Raw genomic sequence first — 21,614 nt, 5'->3', positions numbered from 1 at the left:
AAAACCAGATGACATAGCAATGAGGGTACGCGATTGGATATCTATAACTGTGGTACCGCGGCCAGAGGGTAGATCAAATCATTACAGAAACTTCCTAATCGGAAAGATTTGGTACAGTAGCGTTATCAGACGACCAGCTTTATAACGATTGGATCTCGAAGCATCTACCCTATGGCAAGCTCATGAATAATTCCAGCATTTCAGGGTATTTCGGTGTCCCCAATCCTGTTACTGGGTCCCATCCCTGCACCGCAGAAAACCCCTTCGTGCCACATCCTTCGTTGTTTCCACTGGCGATATCGTTGAAGAGCTGTGGATTCTCATACAGTACTGGGTTAATGAAACCAACTGGACTTTTTCCCGCCTTCAGTCTGTTCTCATTAATGAGGGTCACGATAGAAGCAATCAAAGGGGTCGCTGCGCTGGTTCCACTTAACAAGCCATAGTCAACATCAATGTATGTGACTATGTCCTGGCTGATGGCAGAGACACTGGATTGCATCGTGAGTTAGCAAAGATCTGATTAATGATGGAACACACGGCTTGACCTACTCGGGCATCCCTCTTCCAATGCGGTTGTACACGCCGCCATTTGCGCCAACCGGGGACGAGTCATTATGCGTGGCATTATGGAGAGAGCTGAATGACTTGTAACCTGGATCATGGTTCTTGAAATAGTCGCCCAGTGCAGAGCTCTGGTAGCTAGGGGTGGAATAAATAGTGCTGAATCCGCCGCCACTTGTATAGGTATAATCCGTGCGGTCTTGATTAGGCAAATAAGCGGCAACCTCTGGCTCATCGATGCCAGCACCGGCAGGTAGTTTCGTTCCGCCCACAGTAGTCACGTATGGGCAGTTTCCTGGAAAGTTGGGACTGAAGATTGTGTGATTAGTGCCAATGCATCCGTTTGGAGAAGGATCCCAAGGGCGAGCTGCAACACCCGCATCCCCCGAAGCGACCAGGATGGTGTGCCCTTGCAGAGCCAACTTCATGAATTCGTTGCATTGCCGTTGCTGATAGTAAAACGGCAAATCAAATTCTGACTTGCTGTATGATATGGAGATGACATTGGTTGGACTCGCAATTCCACACTGGGTTTCGCCTAAGTAGCCACCGGGGTATTTTGTGTCCGGGTAGACATTGTCGAACTTGGGATCGTTGCCTGTCTCGCCAAAAGCGCTGTAGGAACAGTACGACCCATCTATTGCGTTGAGAAAATTGTTGAACAAACCTCCTCCTCCACTAATCGTATATATCTTGTCTTCAGCCTGGTACAAGGTAATTGATTGGGGGTATATCAAGGGATAAGCAACTTGAAAATCCAAGTCGGACTCTCCATCAGCAGCCCCCGGTGTAACTGGTGCGAAGCCCCCATCAATGGATACCAGTGTCGGATGCGTTCCATTAGGAATTCTTGGTGCAAAGCTGGTGAAAAAAAGATCCAGGTCTTCTTGGGCGTAGTAGTCTCCGTACTCGTAAATCCCTAAGCTGTTGTTCGTATGATTCAGCGTATTTTCTGGAATTTTGTATAGCTCCCGTATGCACATAGGTGTAATAGCCTCGCTACAAGTAGATGTGTCGTTTAGTATACGCTTGGCAAATCTTTCCCCAGTAGAAGCACCCGTGACGGATCTCTTCCTCGTTTGCGATGGCTCGGAAGTCATGAGCACCACTCCGGGCGTAATGAAGTCGATATGATCGCGAATAGCCTTCGGAACAGAATACTCTTCGCAAGAGATTGTTGACCTGTTCATGGAAATGTGCTTATACTCATAGTACTGTGCAGAAAGCATACTCTCTGCTTCAGCTACGGTCATGTTGACGTGAAGCCATCCCTTGTCTCGGGATAAAATTGATGAACCGCCATTCGACGAGATCCAGGAGCGAACATTATCGATTGTTTCTCCTGAAGGAGCAAATTTCTCGACTATGTCTTCGGGTGAATAATATCGTGCATAGTCTGGGGAAGATGGATGAGACACCTGATACACTAAATCGTCTCCCGCGTCAAGATTTTGTTGCTTCAACCCGATTTTCAAGGCGAAACTACGTCCTGGCTCGAGTCGATTGCCTTTGGTCCATGGGTTACCATGGACCATCCGCTGCTCGTGAATGACGTGTGTGTTCTGTGATGGAGAAGCAACGCATAGGTGCAGGGACAGAATGACTGCAAAGACAAAACGAAACCTCTGGCGCTGCATGATGACGAGGCTCTTTGCTTACTTTCAAGCAGCACAGCTCGGGCTGACGAGATGACGGGCAGTGTTGCTTAAAGTATGCTTTTAGCCAGACACCCAGAACGCGAATGGTCGTGAACTCCGCGCTGTCATGAAACATGCCTAGCTCAAACACCAGATTCCTCTAGCTTCGTATATTTTCAAGACACTAAATTCTTTACGATCAGGATTACTATATAGAGCACCCAGGATGGTGTAACTGCCCATGTGGTGGCACGGACATTTTCCCCACCAATTTAGTCACTCTCCTACGCGAAGTGGCATTGTGTCACGTTACAGCATTAAGCCGAGTTAATCCGGTATGCGCAGGTGGCCCAGTCCGCAAGTGATGTTTTCGGGATTCACCCATTTGCAGGCGAGTGGTCACAATCGGATACACATAGGATGCGGCCGTCAGGAATGAGAAAGCCTAAATGAAATGAGGATTGCAATTTCTCGTATTTGCTTACTAGGGTTGCTTCTGTTCTTTCCAGGAGTAGCAGGTGGCTTCGTAGGTGGGTCGACTGATGCCAATGTTGCATTATAATCGTTGAAGCCCAAGTGAATGCTATCAGCGGCTCAAATAAGGTTAGTAAGTCCTGTAGTCAACTTGTGATAAGTTGACGTAAAACAGCAGGCCGTGATTTTCCTCTTATTGATCAGAAGGCCTGACAGGAGGCCAGACAGGCATCTCAGTGAAGAAGGGATGATTCTAGGACCTAGAATCCAGGCAGGAGAAAGCTCGTATAAACATGTCTCATGCGACGAAAGTAGTGGGTAACTGTTCGAACTAAGCCATGCACAACGCTGGAGTCAGAATACAGTTAATAAATATCTACATTATCCACTTACTAGCTTGCTCTCAAGTCCAATTTGGGTCATTGGACTGGCGCCAGTCCGAACTTTTGTAGGAAACAATCGATGACAAATCAACATCGCCTATGGTTACAATACCCTAGGCGAGATTCCCAGCCGGGTCAATGGTACTATAGTATTGGATGCGATGTCGCCTAATAGCCAATCGGATCTAGTGATTCGAACTAGGAATATGGAGCAGAAAGCTTGTTGGACTTGGCGGGCATGGAGCGCAGTCGCTGAGCCTAAGAGTCCGTTGAGAGTCTTGATACGAGAAATGGTGGAGTTTTGGAGGAATTGCATTGCCATCACTATATCACAACTGATCAGATTTGTCTGGTCATGCTCAGAGAAGGCCTTTCCGTTGATAACCCAGCTTCATGCCCGAATTGACCGACTCGAAGCTGTGGCTGGTTGTCGTCAGGGCTGAGCCGCAGCAGAGCCAGGCGACCGCATTTTTTGCGCGCGCGAGCCCCGCCTCACAATTGTGCTGTCAGGCGTCCCCAAACAAATATCCGCCTAAATGCACCGCGATACTGCTTCGTCGGACACATGCATGTCTGCATAGCGCTGTGCAACTGAGCCGAAAAAGTAAGGCACAGGTTTCATCGTTCAATCAAACCTTGGCTTGTGTTTCTGCATATCGCACCTGCGTCCCCTGTCCTGGCAATCGAGATGGGCCGTACCAACGTGAGGGTTGGTGTTCCGCAGCTGTACTATCCGCTGCCGCCTGGCAGCATCCGACTGCTACGTCTCAATGCACAGGCCCCGAGTACGGAGGCTGGCGCTCTGCAGGTGGTACAACTGGGACAGACGCCCCCATACTACTCTTTAAGCCATTGCTGGGGAACGAAACCCCGGACTGCGCAAATCCAAGTCGACGGGCATACGCTATCTATCAGCCCAGACCTCGCAGCTTGTATCTGGAGGTTGCGAGAACTCGCCGTCGAAGGTTCCGAATTAGAAGCCCCTGTTAACTACATCTGGATCGACAATATCTGCATCAACCAGGATGATATCCCCGAGCGCTCGTCGCAGGTTGTCCTCATGGGAGAGATATACTCGAACTCCATCAAAACGCTGATCTGGCTTGGCCCGCACTCTAACGCGGCTTCCTCCGCTTGGGGCTTGATTGATAAAGTCTACAACGCTTTCAGAAGTCAGTATCCAGAAGCAGCAGCTCTGGCCGACATTCCTGTGAAGGCATACTCGGATTTCTGGCATTCCCGTTCCGAACTACCAGACTTGGATGATGAATCGTGGATTCACTTGAGCGAGGTACTAGAATTGACATGGTTCTCGAGAATTTGGGTCGTTCAAGAAGTTGTTCTGTCTTCAGAGGATCCCACAATTGTTCATGGCGATCACTGCTACCCGTGGCACCGGCTTGCGTGGGCAGCAACTTGGCTGCGTCAGAATGGGTATGCGAGGCTCTCTCAAATACCAGCAATGGTATTAAATGTTGATACGATGGCCAACTTGCGGCGGTCACGAAGCAGGTGGCCCCTTGACGCGCTCATGTCCATTACGCAAACCAAGTTCCAAGCAACAGACCAGAGAGACAAAGTTTTTGCCTTACTAGGAATCGCAGCGGAGTCTCAGGACCTTTCCAAGCTGCCAGATCAGCTACGACCAGACTACAGCGTGGACGTGACTGAGATATACTACAAGGTTGCCCAGTTTCTCCTTGCACAAACTCAGTCTCTCGCTATGTTGACTCGTGCCCGAGGAACGAATTCCGGCCTGGAGGGAAGGTTCAAGAAATACGACTTGGATCTACCCTCATGGACTCCAGACTGGAGCGATATTGACGGATTTACCAGGGGAATTCGAACCAGCTTTTCTTGCATCCACTACTTAGATACGTCAAAGCCTGTACGATTGGGGTTCCCTGAGGAGTACAATGCCTCGTCCGGGCTTGCACTCAAGCTCTTGTCAGGGCCGAACGAACCCGTCCTTCGCGTGAAGGGCATGAAACTTGACCAGGTCACCCGAGTTGTCCCTTTCAACGACCGTAATCTTTCCAAACAGGAGTTCGTTGGGATATTTCGCTCAAAAATGCCGTTAGTTTTAAAGGAGACAATGCCACTTTTGGTCGGGCGGGATGTTCTTGCTTGGGCCACTGACTTGATTAAAACGACTTCGGCAGGGCAGTATTATCTCAGTGGGCGGTTTTGGGAACAAGTCATGAGCGACGGTCTAGCTTACCTGTACGAAATACTGTCACAGGATCAGGGACTAGCATCATTGTTCTTATTTCAGGCAGGTGACGATAATGCCTTTGCGCAACTTAGGTCCTTCTCAGAAAGCGGGGTCTCTGAAGAGTACGCAGTATTGGTGCGTAACTTTTGCTTTCACAGATCTTTCTACGTGACATCGACGGGAAGGATGGGACTTGGACCATCGGACACTCGTGTGGGGGACAACGTGTGTGTGATCCCAGGTGGGGATGTACCCTACGTCATAAGACAGAATGGATCTCAGTGGTGTTTAGTGGGAGAGTCATATGTCCAAGGATTAATGGACTGTGAGGTTGCGCGAGGCCACGCAAATGAGGAGGAGATGCTGGAATTTCGATAATCTGGGGGGCAAGTGTCAATTTCCACCCTGCTAAAATGCCATTAACTCAACTTTCAATTTCTTCATACACCGAGTCCAGCGCCTCTTCACTATAGTGAAGATGATTTAAAGAAAGCAAACTCTGCACATGCGCAACTCTAGCATGGAGTTCGCCGAGACAACTAACAAAGACTTGACGAAGCAGAGTGCAAATGGAGAAAGCTGCTGTAAGGTGGGTCGTTGAAACGCTATTGACAAGATGCGGAATATTTCATTGTTCAATTAATACAGTGCAAAAGCTAGCATTTGTAAAGCCGTTTTACATCCAGATTTCGACTTTGATAGGTTAATGGTAGGGGCCATTATACATCTACAGCGGTACCCGGCCATTCTTGGCACATGCCTTGGCGTTTTTAACTATATAAAGGCATCGCGGCGCAAGTCTTGCGTAACAGCAACTAACATACCTCGCCCCATCAGTTAAACACAAGCTAGCTTTTGCACAGATATCCAATTGATGTGGGACGGCACAAATGCGGAGACTTGAAGTCTGACCTCATTAGGTTGCATGCGAATCCCTTTTAACGTTACCAAACATGGACCACATCATACCCCGCCATGCTAAGTCCCCGCGGTGACGATGACTAGTCCTATTTAGTTGCAGTGCTATTTCGCAATCAACCTGGTCCGAATGCGAAAATCCTTGACATATGGTGTTGACCATGCTCTCTCACAATACGTCAGGTCCGAATGCGAGGCATCTTGATATTTGCCGCTAGTTTACCCGTACTATTTCGTAAGCCGTCTGATCCGAATGCGGCGTCTATTTATATTTCCCGTCTCACTTCAGGAACACTCAGTACAGGGCGACCATTAATCAGAATTCGGTGGCAACCTGATAAATAATAAATACAAATGGCTACATCACTGCCTCGTCTGTCACTTTCGTTCCTTGTGGCGTGGGCGGCTCCAGCGATCCAGGCGCAGAAGGTCGCGAGTTTGAGCGACTTCGACTGGTCCTTACAGAATGAACCCCTCAGTATCAACATCCCAGCGGCCTTTCCCTCATACGCCCACTTGGACCTCGAGGCGAACCAGGTCACCGGACCTCTGGAGTACGGTTTGAATGATTTTAACCTAAGATGGATTTGGCAGCAGAACTGGACCTACTCGGCAAAGTTGACTGGCTTAGACAAGTCATCATCCCAAACGTTCCTTCTTTTCAATGGTCTCGACACGTTTGCCAGTATCGACCTATGCGGAAAGCACGTCGCATCTACAGACAATCAGTTCCGCCAGTATTACTTTAATGTCACCGACATTGTTCCAAACTGTGGCAATGATACTCTACTCAGCTTGAATTTTGGTAGCGCTCCGAATATTGCAGCCGGCATTCTCAATCAGCCTAACCAAAGGACCTGGCCTTATGGCACAGAACTGGTCTTTGAAATACCTGGCAGACAATTCATCCGAAAGCAAGGGAATGACTTTGGGTGGGACTGGGGCCCAGCATATGCGCCAGCTGGACCGTGGCAGCCTGCTTACCTTATTCAGATGACGAATTCTGAGGTACACGCGAGGAATGCTGCATTTGACGTCTACAAAGTAGGTCAAAGAAGCAATTTGATCCCTGATCAATCTCAGCCATGGGTTTTCAATGCAAGCTTCGATATCATTGGGACTTTGCCCGCTTCAACATCCTTATCGTACCTAGTGCAGGATGATGATGGTACTACAGTCTCGAGTGGAACGCTCACAAATGTCACGCAAGAGAATGGCTCCATATCTGCATCTGCTCTCATCGAGAATGACACTGTTGAGCTGTGGTGGCCAGTCGGGATGGGTGAGCAGGTACTCTACAACATCACTGTGAATATTCACGACAGCAGCAATAAAACAATCACCAGCCTTGTCCGACGGATGGGATTCCGGACGATAGTACTCAACCAACAAGTAATCACAGAAGAGGAGATCGGGCTAGGGATTGCGCCAGGGAATCACTGGCACTTTGAGATCAATGGCCACCCTTTCTACGCCAAGGGCTCTAACTTTATCCCACCAGACGTCTTTTGGCCCCGTGTCACCCCAAAGAGTATCCGCAGCTTATTTAACTCTGTCCTGGCTGGAAACCAAAACATGCTTCGCGTATGGTCGACTGGGGCCTACTCACCTGACTTCGTATACGATATTGCCGACGAGCTTGGGATTTTACTATGGTCAGAATTTGAGTTCGGCGATTGCCTATACCCTGCCGACCCCGCTTTCCTATCTTCAGTCTACGAAGAGGCCGTGTACAACGTTCGCAGGGTGAACCACCACCCTTCTCTAGCCTACTGGGCTGGTGGCAATGAGTTTGAAAACTATATCCTGCCGGTAGCGAATCGGTCGTCACCATCCCAATACCCACGTATCATTCAAGAATATGAGGAGTTGTTCTTGTCCACCTTGTTCCCTGCTGTCTTTGAAAATACACATTCATTGTCATATCTGCCCTCTTCGACGTCCAATGGCTTCTTGAGCCTGAACTTTACCGACGCACCGTACATGGCGCCTCGATACGCCGATTTGAAGGAACCAGGCCACATCTATGGAGTGACTGACTACTACAATTACAGCGCCGCATTTGCTTTTAACATCGCCGCCTATCCTATTGGACGCTTCGCGAACGAATTTGGTTTCCACAGCATGCCATCGCTTCAGACCTGGAGCAGCTATGTTGCAGATTCAGAGCTTCACTTCAACAGCACAACTATCCAGCTGCGAAACAGGCACTATCCCGCTGGAGGATTGAACACATCCAATTTTGTGAACACGACGAAGGGCATGAGCGAAATGACCATCGCTGTGCAGCTCTGGTATCCAGCTCCGAACAAAACGGATCAACATTCGAACTTCAGCTCGTGGTGCTGGACGACGCAGATTTTCCAAGCAGACTTTTATTCGAGCCAAATCCAGTTTTACAAACGAGGAATGGGGTTGCCGCAGAGAAACCTTGGCAGTTTATACTGGCAGCTTGAAGACCAATGGGCTGCACCTACGGTAAGTCACGACCAATATCTGAGGCTTGATTTGGTTCAATCGTATCCTCGCGAGGAACTAGCTAACCGTCTGATTAGTGGGCAGGTATTGAGCGCACTGGTCGGTGGAAAGTTCTTCACTACCGTGCCAAAGATCTGTACAAGGAGGTCATTATATCACCTTTCTTCAACGACAGCAGTGGCGTCCTTGAAGTATGGGCAACCAGCGAGCTTTGGGAAAGCGTCGAAGCTACTGTGAACCTACAGTGGTACAACTGGGACGGCCAGCTGATAACCAATCTCACTGGACTTGAACAGGCGCAAGTAGTGATTGGGGCACTGAATAGTACTCAAGTCTTTACGCGAAACGTGACAGAAGATATCAAATCCGCAGCATTGAACCCAAAGGATCTCGTCGCAAGAGCGAGCATCAGCGTCTCAGGCCGCGGGCCTAATAATCAGGAGACCGAGACTTTTGAACACACGAACTGGTGGCATGCTTCGCGACTTTCAGAAGCCAATCTCGTGGACCCGGAGCTGTCATTAAGCTATGATGAGTATTCTAACGAGTTTACTGTAAAGGCAGTGGCTGGCGTCAGTGCATGGACATGGCTGGACTACCCAGCTGGCTCCGTGGTCAGTTTCAGTGATAATGGATTTTGGTTGGGGAAGGGGGAAAGTCGTATTATTGGGTATACCGTTGTCGAAGATAGCACACAAGGGAAATGGATCGACGGAGTCACAGTCCAGAGTATATGGAACAACACCCTAGCTTACTAGGAACTTTGTGAGGCCATAGTCTAAATTGATCAACGTCGGGAACATGGTACGGCTACCCAGGACTCACTGCTCCATTGACCATGACAGTCTAGCTATTTCTACATAAGCGATCTATCTTTATGTCCTCCGATCGCGAGAAGCATCTAAAGGCTACATATATCCTTGTATCTGCATGTCATGTAATGCATTATCTCAAGTCTGTCTATTCGCTTGCGGCTGCTTCACCATTTTCCAACTCAATACTTTAGACTAGACCACCCCAACTGAAGTCCTTCCATCCATTATTAATACCGATGGAATGTATTCTCCATCAGACTGAATGTGGCCGTAGCTTTGCAGTTCCAACCCAATTATTGATGCGGTAACCCATCTTCTCAACAATGTGATCCAACAACAACATAACTCATGGAGCATCATGATTGTCAGCCGCAGTTGGTAAACACGGCTCTGCAGCCACTATGCTTGAGTAATCAATGCGGCTCAAGCAGGTGAACGGCCTACAGGTGTCCATCCGCGCATAGGGAGCGGCATAGCTATACGCGTGGATTGTGCTCAATACAACAGTAGGTTGTATTGAGCACTCGAAGACGGGCGGAGTTGCCAAAAGTGCTGAAACTAGTGTTTCCACCGACATGATATCATTTAGTGAGAAATGATCACATTGGTTCACCCCGGCCTAGATGTCATTGGCGGAGGCGTAACACACCTGTCGGACCTTACCAGCGCTTCGATTTTTGGCATTAACTCGGGTATCCTGAATGGTTTCGAGATCGCGTCATCCACCCCGGCATCTTTAGCCTGCGCCACCTGTTCGCTTCTTGCATTGGCACTCACGGCCATAATTGGAATATGCTTGACAATGTGGCCCGTCTGCTGGTAGTTTCTTATCCTCCTGGTGCAGGCCAACCCGTCCATTACGGGCATCTCGATATCCATGAGAATGACCGAAAGCCTTATGGGTGCTGCTGGACGACCATCAGAGGCCCAGTACTCCGTGGTGCGGATGAAATCTAGGGCTTCCCGGCCATGATTGCTCACATATACCCGACAGCCTACTTTTCGCAGTTGCTGGGACAAAACTTTTTGCTATCAATGTGTTAGTCTCTGCTTGATCAATGCTGCAGTATATAACTCGCGCCGCGGATAGGAACTTACATTCACCACATTGTCTTCAACAATAAGCACCGAGTAGTGTGGTTCGTCTTGGTAAACCAGCCCTGCAGAAGACGTTCGCCTAAGAGAAAGCTCATGAATTGAGTCGACGGCCAGTGGTGTCGTTGGTTGTGCAGTTCGTGTTGCAACAAAGAATGCAAAGGTTGAACCCACATTGGGTTCCGATCTGACGCCAATAGCACCTCCTTGAAGCTCTGCTAGCTTCTTAGATATGAAGAGACCTAATCCACTTCCCCCATAGCGAATATGTGTTCGTGGAGTTGCTTGCTGAAATCTGGTGAATAAGTTGCCTTGCTCTTCCGTGCTCAGTCCACAGCCGGTGTCGCGACATTGGATCCAGATATATAGTTCGCGGCCTGTTCCCCATTCCTGCTTCTCAAGCAACCCGCTTGAATCTGTTGTTACGCTGGCGAACGGAATCTGGTGGAACCCGTCGGAAGGTGGCGACATGCATGCGCCTAAGGAAACCTCGATCTGTCGAGTTGGTCGATCACGCGTGAAGTTGATTGCATTTGTGAGTAGGTTAATTAGGATCTGGAGAACTCTACTTGGGTCCATCATAACATATTGAGCCCCCAACACAAGTAGCGATGGATCTTCCAGGAAGCGCAAATCGATGTCATCTTTGTTGCACTCAAGCTCGAACATATGAACGGCTTCTGAAACGATAGCTGCAGGTTCGGCTCTGACCGGGGAAATGGCCAAGAGGTTCGAATCCATCTTCGAAAGCGTGAGTACATCGTCGATGACACGTTTCTGGTGAATGGAACATGATATAATCGTGTTCAGGGAATCGAGGCACTGCTGAATCTCATCGTCCAGCCGCTGTTTGAGTGCGATGTCGGCCAGTCGCGGTTTGGATATGAGACCTAGTACCCCCTTCAAAGACTCACAGGTAGAATCCGCGCACTGGATCACGGCTGAGAGAGGATTGCGCATCTCATGTGACGTCATATCAATGAAGTTCTCATGTTTCTGTTTCGCTTCGAGGGCCTCTTTAATGCGTGTTCTCTGTATCTGCTCTGCCCACTTGAACCGCGAAATGTCGGTCATGGTGGCAAAGATTGAGACAACGTTGCCCTTGTGATCTAGCTCCGGAAATGCTTGGCTTTCGATCCAAGCTTGTCGCAGAGTGCCATGCCCAAGATCCCAAGTATGCTTCAGTCTGAAATGTGCCTGCACTCTTTTCTTATCGTGCAGTAATGTCTTCCATTGGTTGTCGAGAATGGGCTGGTCCTCTGGGAATACCAGGTGCTGCCAGTCGATGCTGGGGTAATCGCTTGCGCTTGGGTGTCCCGTCAACTCGAAGAAACGATTGTTACAATATGTCATCTTTCCATGCGAATCAAGGATGTAAATGGCAATCGGTGCTAGGAGAGCAAATCTTGAGAATTTGCGCTCACTTTTTCGCGCTCTTTCAAGAGCCTCTGCTCGTTGGAGGGCCTCTTCTTGAACCCTCTTTTGGGCGTTGATGTCGATCGTATTGCCGGCGATGCTCACAAGGTTCCCATCCTCGTCCTGGATGGGAACACATGCAGACAGCACCCACTGAACATCATTGATTTCGTCCGAATTTAAGGATTTGCGATAGTTTTCTCCTTTCCATCGCATCTCGAACGTGACTGGAATCCCTTGAGCCAGTTTATTCCACTGAGAGAGGACTAAAGGGGCGTCCGGGGGATAAACCAGGTCCATGAAGGAGAAATCTGCGTGGCGATCTTCTCCGTTGGGATGCAGACTTAGACGGTACCATGATTCCTTTCAAGAGTTAGCAAGAGGAATGCGTTTGAATAGTGATGCAAGTACATTTGCCCGTATCAATTTTCCTTCGGGAGTATACTCAAACGTTCCCACATCGCTCATTTCCATCATCTTATTTAGACTGGCGATTCTTGCGTGTGCGATTTTGACGTCTTCGCGGTCGATCTTCTCACTTCCCACCAAGCCGGCGTGAGCATTCTGATACTCGCTTCTTGCGCTCAATCCGTTGGCTGGAACCTGATTGGTTTCACGGATACATTTCCACCGCCCCTGTATTTTGAATGCCGACCACGTCTTGCCTGCGAAACTGTACTCATCTCTCCAATGGACGACAACTTGGCACCATGCCCGAAACTGGCCGGCAGCATTTGTCCCACGTAATATATCTTTGTCCAGGCCTGAACAGCGAAGAGACTCGTTGCAGAACAATAACTCAAAGGGAGATTCTCCGAGCTCGTTTATTGGTACCAGAAAGGTTGGCCTGAGGTCGGCGTCCAGGAAGGCCCACAGGTCCGGCAGTGTTTGTCGTCCTGATCCATCATCGCCGCCATGGGAAGCGAGCGTAGACGACGATGTTGAGCGATTGCTTCGCATTTCCAAGGGTGGTAATCCGACCTGAGCATAAGCAAGCCCGTCGATTAAGCAGAAAACCCTGCGCGGACCATTGGGAGGTTCTGATGAGGCCCAGCATCTCGGGAATCGCAATAACGGCGTATGGTCGGTTGTCCACGAGCTGCCCTAGACCCAGAACGCCGTTAGAGTTTGCCGCGGTTCCTTGAGTCAGAGCCATCGATATGAGAAAAAGGACCACGCTAACAGGCAGTCTTGTCCAGAGAGCCATTTCCGAGCATTTCATTGGGTTTGATTCCAGGATTTACATACTAAAGTCGATCTGAAAAGCACCGGCGTCTTCGATCTAGGCGGGGTTTTGCTACTTGGCGCCCGCAGAGTGACATCACAGTGGGGTTCGGTATCGGCCGGCTGTGGCTTTTCAGGGGTTTCCGGTCTAGCAAATGCAGGGTCGCATGGCATCCGGTAGTTACACTAAGTTAAGTTGTCCTCCTGTGCGCCAGCACGTCATGTTCGAGTTCAAGCTTGTCAATAGAATGTGCGACGGCGAAGCGTTAGGATAACATTTGCGCCTTCTCGCCAGGTCTTCCTACCTACCTTGGATAAGCTACGATACTGGATCATATCCCGTACAGATGCTGCTTTCCAGTGGTGAGCTTAAGAGGCCGTGTCAGTGGAGCCAGTATCTTTCCGAGAAGCACTACCGGTCGTGTCGGGTAGAATTCACTCCACATGCAAGAAAAAGACCATCCCTAAAACGTACTTGATTAGCAGGCTCTTGAAAGTATCAATTTTCCACAATAGAAACCAACCGTTTACGCAAACATAGCTCAAAAACATATGTAGTATCCACCGGTTGCAGAAACTGCATCTCTTGTAAAGCTCTCTGCAGCCGACAGAGGAAGCATGTAGCGGCGATCGAGTCCAAACCACTGCGGCAAACTCTCATTTAAGACAACCTAAGATTTGTCTTCCGCAGCTCAATGCTTGAGTAATAAGTTTGAGTGGCCATTGGACAATCCGTAGCCTTTCAATTACTGCGAAGGTAGCATTCAATGCGCACCCCTGAAGCACTGGCGTATGCTGCGTGGAGAATTGTTCCAGACAGGTCGTTCTAATGGCCCTGGAAGCAATGCTGCGCGTTGTGAGGTAACAATAATGGCTGCGAAGGATCTCTCAAGAGCTCAACTGCCATGATGCCGTTGTGAGCAACTCGCATTGTCCCTGGTTCAGTTTGGGGTGAATAATGAGTATCTGCCAATGGCACCGCAAGGCGTGGTCCAATGACGCGTCAGCTCTTTTAGTTGGCACGCCGCCAAGTGCTGCGCGATGCTACATGCCTGAAAGGAGCAGTTTTAGTTGCACCCCGATCTCTGTTATATAAGTCTATCATGATTCGTGGTCGATAGTATGCATTCTGCTGGGTCCTCAAGCTCTTCTTGACTGCTGACGTCTCCTCTATGATTGATTCCACGTTAAAGATGTGGACGAAGAACTTGCTATTCGCTGCCTTGGTAGCACCGTTGGTGGTCTTGTCGCACCCTGATGTTTCCGAAGAGTCCATCCGACATGAAATGGTTCTGCGAAACATCCAGCATGCCAAGGCTACTCGTGCTCTGTCGGCCCATGAGGGTTCCGCGGCAGTAGTAGCACTCCGACAGCGGGCTGCAGTCCGCCGTGCTGCGAAGGTTACCGAACTCCGGGCCAAACGTGGCCTGACTACGCGTAAGATGATAACACACCCAACGGATTATAAATTTTATTAATTTCAACTAGAACCACTGGGACATCATAAGCGTGATCTTGCTTCTCTGCAGTATTGGGCTACTTTCAGTCACAACAGAACGGGCAACGGTTACGACTTAGAGACCCCTCAAGACACAATCTTTGGATCTAACAACACGGCTGCGCTGGTTCCAGAAACCACTGTTGGCCCATACTGGGTACTTGGGGAGCTGATTCGCACCGACTTGACCGAAGGGCAGGATGGCGTCCCCGTACACCTAGATCTGCAATTCGTAGACATTAACACGTTTGAGCCCGTGTCTGGACTGGTCTCGGATATATGGCATTGCAACGCTACTGGGACCTACTCTGGAGTCACCAGCGAGGGAGGATTGAACACAACATTCGCTCGCGGCTCACAGATTACAGATGACGACGGCGTAGTCCAATATGACACCAACTTCCCAGGCCATTACGATCGTCGTCTGACTCATATCCATGTCATTGCACAGAACAATGTGACGGTGCTCGACAATGACACTTGGACTGGAGGCGTTACTCGTCATATCGGTCAAATTTACCTCGACGACTCTATTATCAAAGAGGTTGAAGCTACGCATCCTTATAACACCAATACCATTGCGTATACAAGTCTCGAAGCCGATGGTTGGGCGCTAGACGAGGCCACTGCAGACTATGATCCGTTTGCGGAGTATGTCAAGCTCAGTAACAACATTGAAGACGGTTTACTAGTTTGGATCACCATCGGTATTGATCTACAGGCCGACCACAGCGCCAACGCGACAGCGGCTGCACATTATTATGAAGGCGGTGGGGTCTCAGCCAGGTGGCCAACCTGGTAATCCAGGGGGGTCAGGTCTTGCTGCAATTCCTCCTGTTGAATAGGTGTTCTCGCCAAGACTTTTCCAAAGTCACCTTGGTATCAGATATAATTTACTACGGAAATTTTCCGTCTAACATTACTGCGATGTACGATGTTTTCGTCAACCAGAAATGTTGATATTCAAATCCCTCAAATATGCCAAGCTCTTTTGGATGCCTATACCCCAATCGACCCATGTTACCATAGCCATGAACTAAAATCTTACGCAGTGTTCAAGGCACTAGGTAGCAACAATGTCACTCTGCAATCCAATCAAGTCACCAGCCAAAAAGTAGCTGCATGCCAATGGAACTTCATGAAAGCTTCTAGACCAACAATCTGCCTCTTACTTGACCCTTGTACCAGTCCCCGCACTGAAACGCCGCTCTATAAAGCATGCTCCATCCACAAGCCACGATAGTCATTGAACTCTTCTCCCCAAGTCATTCTCACAATGCTTCGCGGTTTGGCACTTACATTTGCTTTAAGCTTGGCCCCGCCAGCGATGGCGGCATGGCACCACGAAGACGTTCACTGGGGCAAGTTGCACTGTCCTTCGGATAATACGTCAACATTGCCAACTCCAACGTACGGGTCCGAGGGCAGCGTTTGGATGATATGCACCGAAATGATCATTGACGCACCCCCCAGGGCTATATACGATGCTCTGCTCGATTTCAGAAGCTACCACCTTTGGAACTCGTTTGTGGTCGATGTTGAGCTCCCTGAAAACGTTACACGGACCCCAGATGACGTCTACGTGGGCATGCCAATGTTCTTCACCGTCGCGGGGTTGCTACCTGACGCGAATACGACCAGCGACGAGATACTCACTGTTTTGGACGATCAGAGCTCTGAGAAATATCTTATGAATGCTTGGAGGTCGAATACATTTCTGAATGGGACTCTCAGCCAAGCGGAACATCCCAACATTTTAACCAGTGCTGAGTTCGGGCGGACTAGATATGTATCCTATGAGACCTATTACGACGGTCCTAATAACCCTCTGCTCTTCCCACTCAAGGGGCAACTGCAAGCTGAGTTCGACCAGCAGGGTCTCGACCTCAAGCGTTACGTGGAAGCTCTGTAATCAATTTCAAAATGCTGAGGGGGGCAAGATCAACAGGGTACTAGAAGAAATTCTTTGGAGGCCTTGCTGACCGTTCTTGTCGCCTGCCATATACTTTGAGCAGCGTCCTCTGAATCGTTGGTCTAGGTTCTCTTGGGACTGTGTCACCGGTTCCATGGGTCGAAAGGAACATATATTGGACATTGATACACGATATTGATGCGTACCTAGTGGTTATCATTTTTAGACACTTGGTAGAGTTGATGAGAATCACATATTAACGTGGCCTTGTTGAAAGCGATAGCCTAGCCACCAACCTCAAAATAAGGCTACATCCTGCGGCGTAATTGCAATATCTTCCCATAGACTATACCTGGGTTAAAGAGTGAAGTGAGACACATAGCATGTACAATAGCTGGCGAACTGCTCTCGTTATGACTCATAAACCCAAAATGACTTATTTAAGTGTTGGCTTCGAGGATCTCGACTTCTTCATTGTTGGTACGGAACCTCATGCTGTGGTGATCACATCACTTAGATCTTATACAATGGTAGTATTGACGAGTATTACCGGCTCGCTTTTGAATGATAAGCAATTTAGTTCGATCCCGCAGCTCTTCAGGCACTGTTTCCGCCAACTTATGACGCCACCGCACGAAAGAGAAATTTACATGAATGGAGTGCCGATGAACCGACTGGAGATTTTGGGCTTCATTCACCGAAATGCTTTTACTAACGAACAAATTAGTAAGAGCTCAAGTCTCGTTCTCTACTGGTCAGTAGCACAGTGACTGCGGTCTGGCTCGCTCGAAAGCCCCTGCTCCTTGGTGCTTGAAGTAGATTCCCAAGGTATGAAAGCCTCTCCCTGTTCACGACACCGTAGTGGCAAGACGACAAGATTCGAGTCAGAAGTTGCAATTAATCTTTCGTTCAGAGTCTAAAGTATGTCGGGTCATAGGTATTGAAATGAGAAGAAATCCCCTCCCCTCTCACCAAAAACAGAAAAAAAGAAAAGCCTCCCAGAGCCCGCAACGTTAGTAGCGATCTATTTAACACTTCACAATTTCATACACCTTATAATGGTGGCTGTGTCGATAGATTGACCCTAACAGAAGTCAAACTCCGTTTTCCTGATTGCTTCCGTTTCTTTCCTCCCCTGAGACACGTCTGCCAAACCCGACTTCTGGTATTGCTCCTTCCATTTCTCCAACAGCTTCTCAACCCGGTATGTTCTATCATCGCACCACAGGTCTCGCCATTTTCTTGGGTCTTCATCAGCGTACTCGGCAATCGGTTCGAAGCAGACGGTCCCAGTAATGATGAACTTTGTCAACGTCCCGTCGGTCGTATCCAGCATATAATTATCGCCATCTCGATCCGAGCTTGTAGTCAATTGAACCACCCAGGGTGGAAAATCATGGAAAGTCCCGTCCTTCAGAGTTTGGAACCATGCCGGGATCCTGGCAGCCCCAGCTGTTGCTACAACAGCCCGGTCAGCGTGTCAATATATTCGAACGATCGAATGTATCGAATAGATCGAATTCCCAATTAGGTAATCGATCAATTCGAGCAGAAGGGCGCTCGAGTCGATTATATTCGAGCAGGACAGTGATCGATTCGCAGCAATTCGAACGGCCGAGCGTTCGAGTCGATTTACTAATCGATATTTGATGCTTTTTGAAGGTAATTTTGGCCCGCAGGCCCTTGAACCAATCGCTGTTGCGGATTCCAAGCCTAGTATTGCTTTTATTGCCCAAAATAGACTATGCCTCAAAATACTTCACGATCATTGGTGCCCCGAGACACTGTGTATTCAGCTTGGACGCCTTCATTTACAATTTTGTGTTCCTCGCCAGCCATCGGAAGTAAAGATACATTTTTCGAAACTATACAACACCTTTGAAGATTCTACTCACCACCTTGTCAACCAATACAAACAGACCTCCGTAGTGTATCTATGGATCGATTTCTCCAGATACAGCCTCAAGCACCGGCACATGTTGCACATCACAACATCACACCCGCCGTCGAGCTGACTACAGCATGCCGTGCCTCGTCTCCAGGATTCTCAGTTCACAATCAAAATCTCACCCCCGCCACCCAAATCAATGAGGTGGTGGATATGGATGGATTGGACGAAGACCTGTCATCAACGCCGAGTTCCGGCCAGGAAAACGACGATGAGGTGCCTGTGGGCCACCCCGATTATCATCTCTGGACTACCTCCTGGTGGCGCCGTTTCCCTTATTGTGAGGGTGCCTTTAGCAACAGAGTACGTGGCTGGTACTAGGCTCATGGGTACCGTCTTGTCGAGAGCTTACCCGGCAGAGAGAATCGATATATCTGGGTTTGCTCGCTGTGTGTAGCTTCCAAGAAGCCTATACCAAAGAACAAGTACTCATTTGTTTCATCTACACCAATTTCCATTACCAGGCACCTCAAGAAGATGCATAAGCTCTTCAAACCATTACGCCATAAGATCGACGAGCCGGGCAAGCAATTATCGAAGATTTCTTCCCTTTACAGGCCCTCCGTTGCCAGTCTTTTGAAACTTGATATGGGCGACCCAACAGTGCAAGACACGGTCACACGGATACAGTCATTATATAACCAGAAATTGTTTTGGCTGTTGTTGTTGGACTGGATTGTGCACGACAATCACTCGTTTCGTGCGATATCATCTACTAGATTCAGGAGAATGTGTTGGTCCTTAAATCCATCAGCACAAATCCCGTCCCATCAGACCTTGGCAAACTTGCTGATCGAGGAATATCACAAGGCCGTGATCCCTGTTCGTACGCTTCTTCGTACAGCTCGCGGGATGGTACATTTGACGTTTGACGGGTGGACTTCGCGCCAAAACTCGACATTTCTTGGCATACACGCTTATTTCGTGGATAAGCATTGGAAGCGTTGGAAAATCATGCTGGGAATGCCGCCACTCATCAAGCGGCATACTGGTCAGGACCTTGCTGATGAAGTATCTTCAATCATCGAGTACTTCGAAATTGCAGACGTGTGAGTACGCTGATTGGGAATACACCTCACTGTTCTGACTTGCTCTGCTTTCATCACTTAGCGTCGGTTATTTCACCCTAGACAACGCCACCAACAATGACACCTGTATTGAAGCCCTATCTAAAGTCTATCTCTTCAAGCCGGATGAACGGAGGATCCGCTGTGCGCCGCATACAATCAACCTTGCTGTGCGATCAATGATGTATGGCGATGGCGCCAAGAAGACCGACTTCCATGAACTGCTTGGGAAGTTTCAGGCTGACAGCGGTCCCAGCGGTGAAGGCGAAATGCAAAATTTGCGTGAAGCTATACAGATGATTGGGGACGACGAATACTGGGATGAACACCAGGAAGAGGTCCTCGCCGCGGCTGATGAAGATGACATTTTAGCTGCTGACGCAGTATCCGACTTTCCGGCCGTTTCTGCTGAGATTCCTGCCTTGGTAAACGCCAGCAGCCTTGAGCAGTACCGTAAGTCAGGACCATTTGGCAAGCTCCACAACATCGGGGTATGTCTTCGGTTATCCTCCCAGTTGACGGATCGGTGGATGAAATGCCAACAAGCTGTGGATCCTAACCATCCTCCATTGGCCTGGCGTCACAATGTCGCCACCCGATGGCTTTCGGACGAAGGCATGGCAGCTAGAGCTCTGACAAAACGTCCAGCATTAGACCGGCTACTAACCGAGGTTGGTGATACATTCGCTCGCCGCTCGAAGAAGTCCCGGAGTGACAAACCACCAGAGATTCTGCAATACAAGCTTACGGAGGACGAATGGCTCGTTGTCGACTGCTTACAACAGGTACTTGAGCAGTTTAAGATATCTGCAAAGATCCTGCAAGGCGATGGCTTTAGTGGCTTGGGTAAAAGATCCACCACAGGGTCTTTATGGGAATACTTTCCTCAGATTGAAGTTCTTCTCGATCACCTCGAAGGCGCCGTTCGCGGGTTTATCATCAGGCCCTTGGAAGATGGTACACTCGTCAAGGTCAGAATTTTCGAAGGTGTGCCTATTCTTCTTCATCAATTCACTAGCTCATAATTATGAAGTTAGTGTGTGCTGACTTGTCCACAAGGGATCGACAGTCAAACGCGGCGCCTCCTGAAAGTCTACTTTCGGTTGGGCTGGAAGAAGCTACACGACTACTATGAGAAAATGACGCCCATAGCTTACTATACCGCCGTAATTTTCCATCCAGCGAAGAAAGTGGCATTCTTGGATCGATTGTGGCGACAAATACCATGTAAGCAAAAGGATGGCTGGCGGGACTGGGTATCGAAGAGGCTGAGAGAACTTTGGGAAGAGCTGTACAAGAATAAGTGGGTATTGGAGAATTCCTTCTTTTACTTTCGTACTAATCACTGCTCTAGGGAAGTCAATAAGCCTGCTGATCGTATGGAAATTGATTCTCTTGACTATCTCGAACGTCGCCTGGCCTTCATCAATTCAACCACCGCGTCAGACGACGAATACAGCGAAGAAGCTAACGAGATCCCTGAAGTTCAGAGAATTCCGGCTCAGCGGAACAATGGTAGATCGTTGACAAGATCAAAGCCAGTGTCAAAATCAGGCTCAACCGCAGCTAAGCTGGACCAGGACGAACTGGATTTGTATCTGTCCGAACCTGCTGTGGACCAGTTCCAGTACAGAGACGACCCATTACTTTGGTGGCGGGAGCATGGAGAACGTCGATTTCCTAGACTATCTCATATGGCGGCAGATCTTTTATCGATACCTTCGTCGACAGCAGAGACTGAGCGCCAATTCAATAGCGCCGGTAGGATGATAAGCTCCACGAGAAACCATTTGGGCAGAGCGCTCATTGGCCAAGCACAATCGATGGGGTCCTGGAGTACGATGGGTATCTATAAGCCAGAGTTTCCTATCCATTTACTACAAAGTCAAGATTGGTACGACAACCTTGTGGCTCAAGGGCACGCAACGCCATTGCCTAACGGTGTTGGGGCAATTGATTAAGTTAATATG

General features: G+C 48.9%; 7 protein-coding genes across 7 annotated transcripts; 5 read left to right on the top strand and 2 right to left on the bottom strand.

Moving 5' to 3' along the window:
* Positions 1–169: 169 nt before the first annotated feature.
* Positions 170–2,201, bottom strand: JN550_002833 (uncharacterized protein; the record flags this gene model as incomplete). The annotated part of the gene is made up of 2 exons (XM_049314171.1): positions 170–491; positions 553–2,201. The coding sequence occupies 2 exons, from the start codon at positions 2,199–2,201 to the stop codon at positions 170–172; spliced, it is 1,971 nt and encodes a 656-aa protein (XP_049175358.1).
* Positions 2,202–3,746: 1,545 nt separating this feature from the next.
* JN550_002832 (uncharacterized protein) lies at positions 3,747–5,651 on the top strand (the record flags this gene model as incomplete). The annotated part of the gene is made up of 1 exon (XM_049314170.1): positions 3,747–5,651. One exon carries the CDS (start codon positions 3,747–3,749, stop codon positions 5,649–5,651), a length of 1,905 nt encoding a protein of 634 aa, XP_049175357.1.
* Positions 5,652–6,545: 894 nt separating this feature from the next.
* Positions 6,546–9,427, top strand: JN550_002831 (uncharacterized protein; the record flags this gene model as incomplete). Its single annotated transcript, XM_049314169.1, has 2 exons — positions 6,546–8,669; positions 8,747–9,427. 2 exons carry the CDS (start codon positions 6,546–6,548, stop codon positions 9,425–9,427), a joined length of 2,805 nt encoding a protein of 934 aa, XP_049175356.1.
* A 666-nt stretch (positions 9,428–10,093) lies between these two features.
* Positions 10,094–12,955, bottom strand: JN550_002830 (uncharacterized protein; the record flags this gene model as incomplete). The annotated part of the gene is made up of 3 exons (XM_049314168.1): positions 10,094–10,513; positions 10,583–12,358; positions 12,407–12,955. 3 exons carry the CDS (start codon positions 12,953–12,955, stop codon positions 10,094–10,096), a joined length of 2,745 nt encoding a protein of 914 aa, XP_049175355.1.
* A 1,457-nt stretch (positions 12,956–14,412) lies between these two features.
* On the top strand, positions 14,413–15,519 carry JN550_002829 (uncharacterized protein; the record flags this gene model as incomplete). The annotated part of the gene is made up of 2 exons (XM_049314167.1): positions 14,413–14,656; positions 14,708–15,519. 2 exons carry the CDS (start codon positions 14,413–14,415, stop codon positions 15,517–15,519), a joined length of 1,056 nt encoding a protein of 351 aa, XP_049175354.1.
* Positions 15,520–15,993: 474 nt separating this feature from the next.
* JN550_002828 (uncharacterized protein) lies at positions 15,994–16,629 on the top strand (the record flags this gene model as incomplete). The annotated part of the gene is made up of 1 exon (XM_049314166.1): positions 15,994–16,629. The coding sequence occupies one exon, from the start codon at positions 15,994–15,996 to the stop codon at positions 16,627–16,629; it is 636 nt and encodes a 211-aa protein (XP_049175353.1).
* A 2,902-nt stretch (positions 16,630–19,531) lies between these two features.
* Positions 19,532–21,605, top strand: JN550_002827 (uncharacterized protein; the record flags this gene model as incomplete). Its single annotated transcript, XM_049314165.1, has 4 exons — positions 19,532–19,626; positions 19,688–20,631; positions 20,704–20,947; positions 20,999–21,605. The coding sequence occupies 4 exons, from the start codon at positions 19,532–19,534 to the stop codon at positions 21,603–21,605; spliced, it is 1,890 nt and encodes a 629-aa protein (XP_049175352.1).
* Between the last annotated feature and the right edge of the window lie 9 nt (positions 21,606–21,614).

The sequence above is a fragment of the Neoarthrinium moseri genome (genome assembly GCF_022829205.1).
Source record: "Neoarthrinium moseri strain CBS 164.80 chromosome Unknown scaffold6_Wmoseri_CBS_16480, whole genome shotgun sequence".
NCBI lineage: Eukaryota > Fungi > Ascomycota > Sordariomycetes > Amphisphaeriales > Apiosporaceae > Neoarthrinium > Neoarthrinium moseri.
Note: the sequence above shows the minus strand (reverse complement) of the source record. Positions and strands in the feature narration are given on the sequence as shown.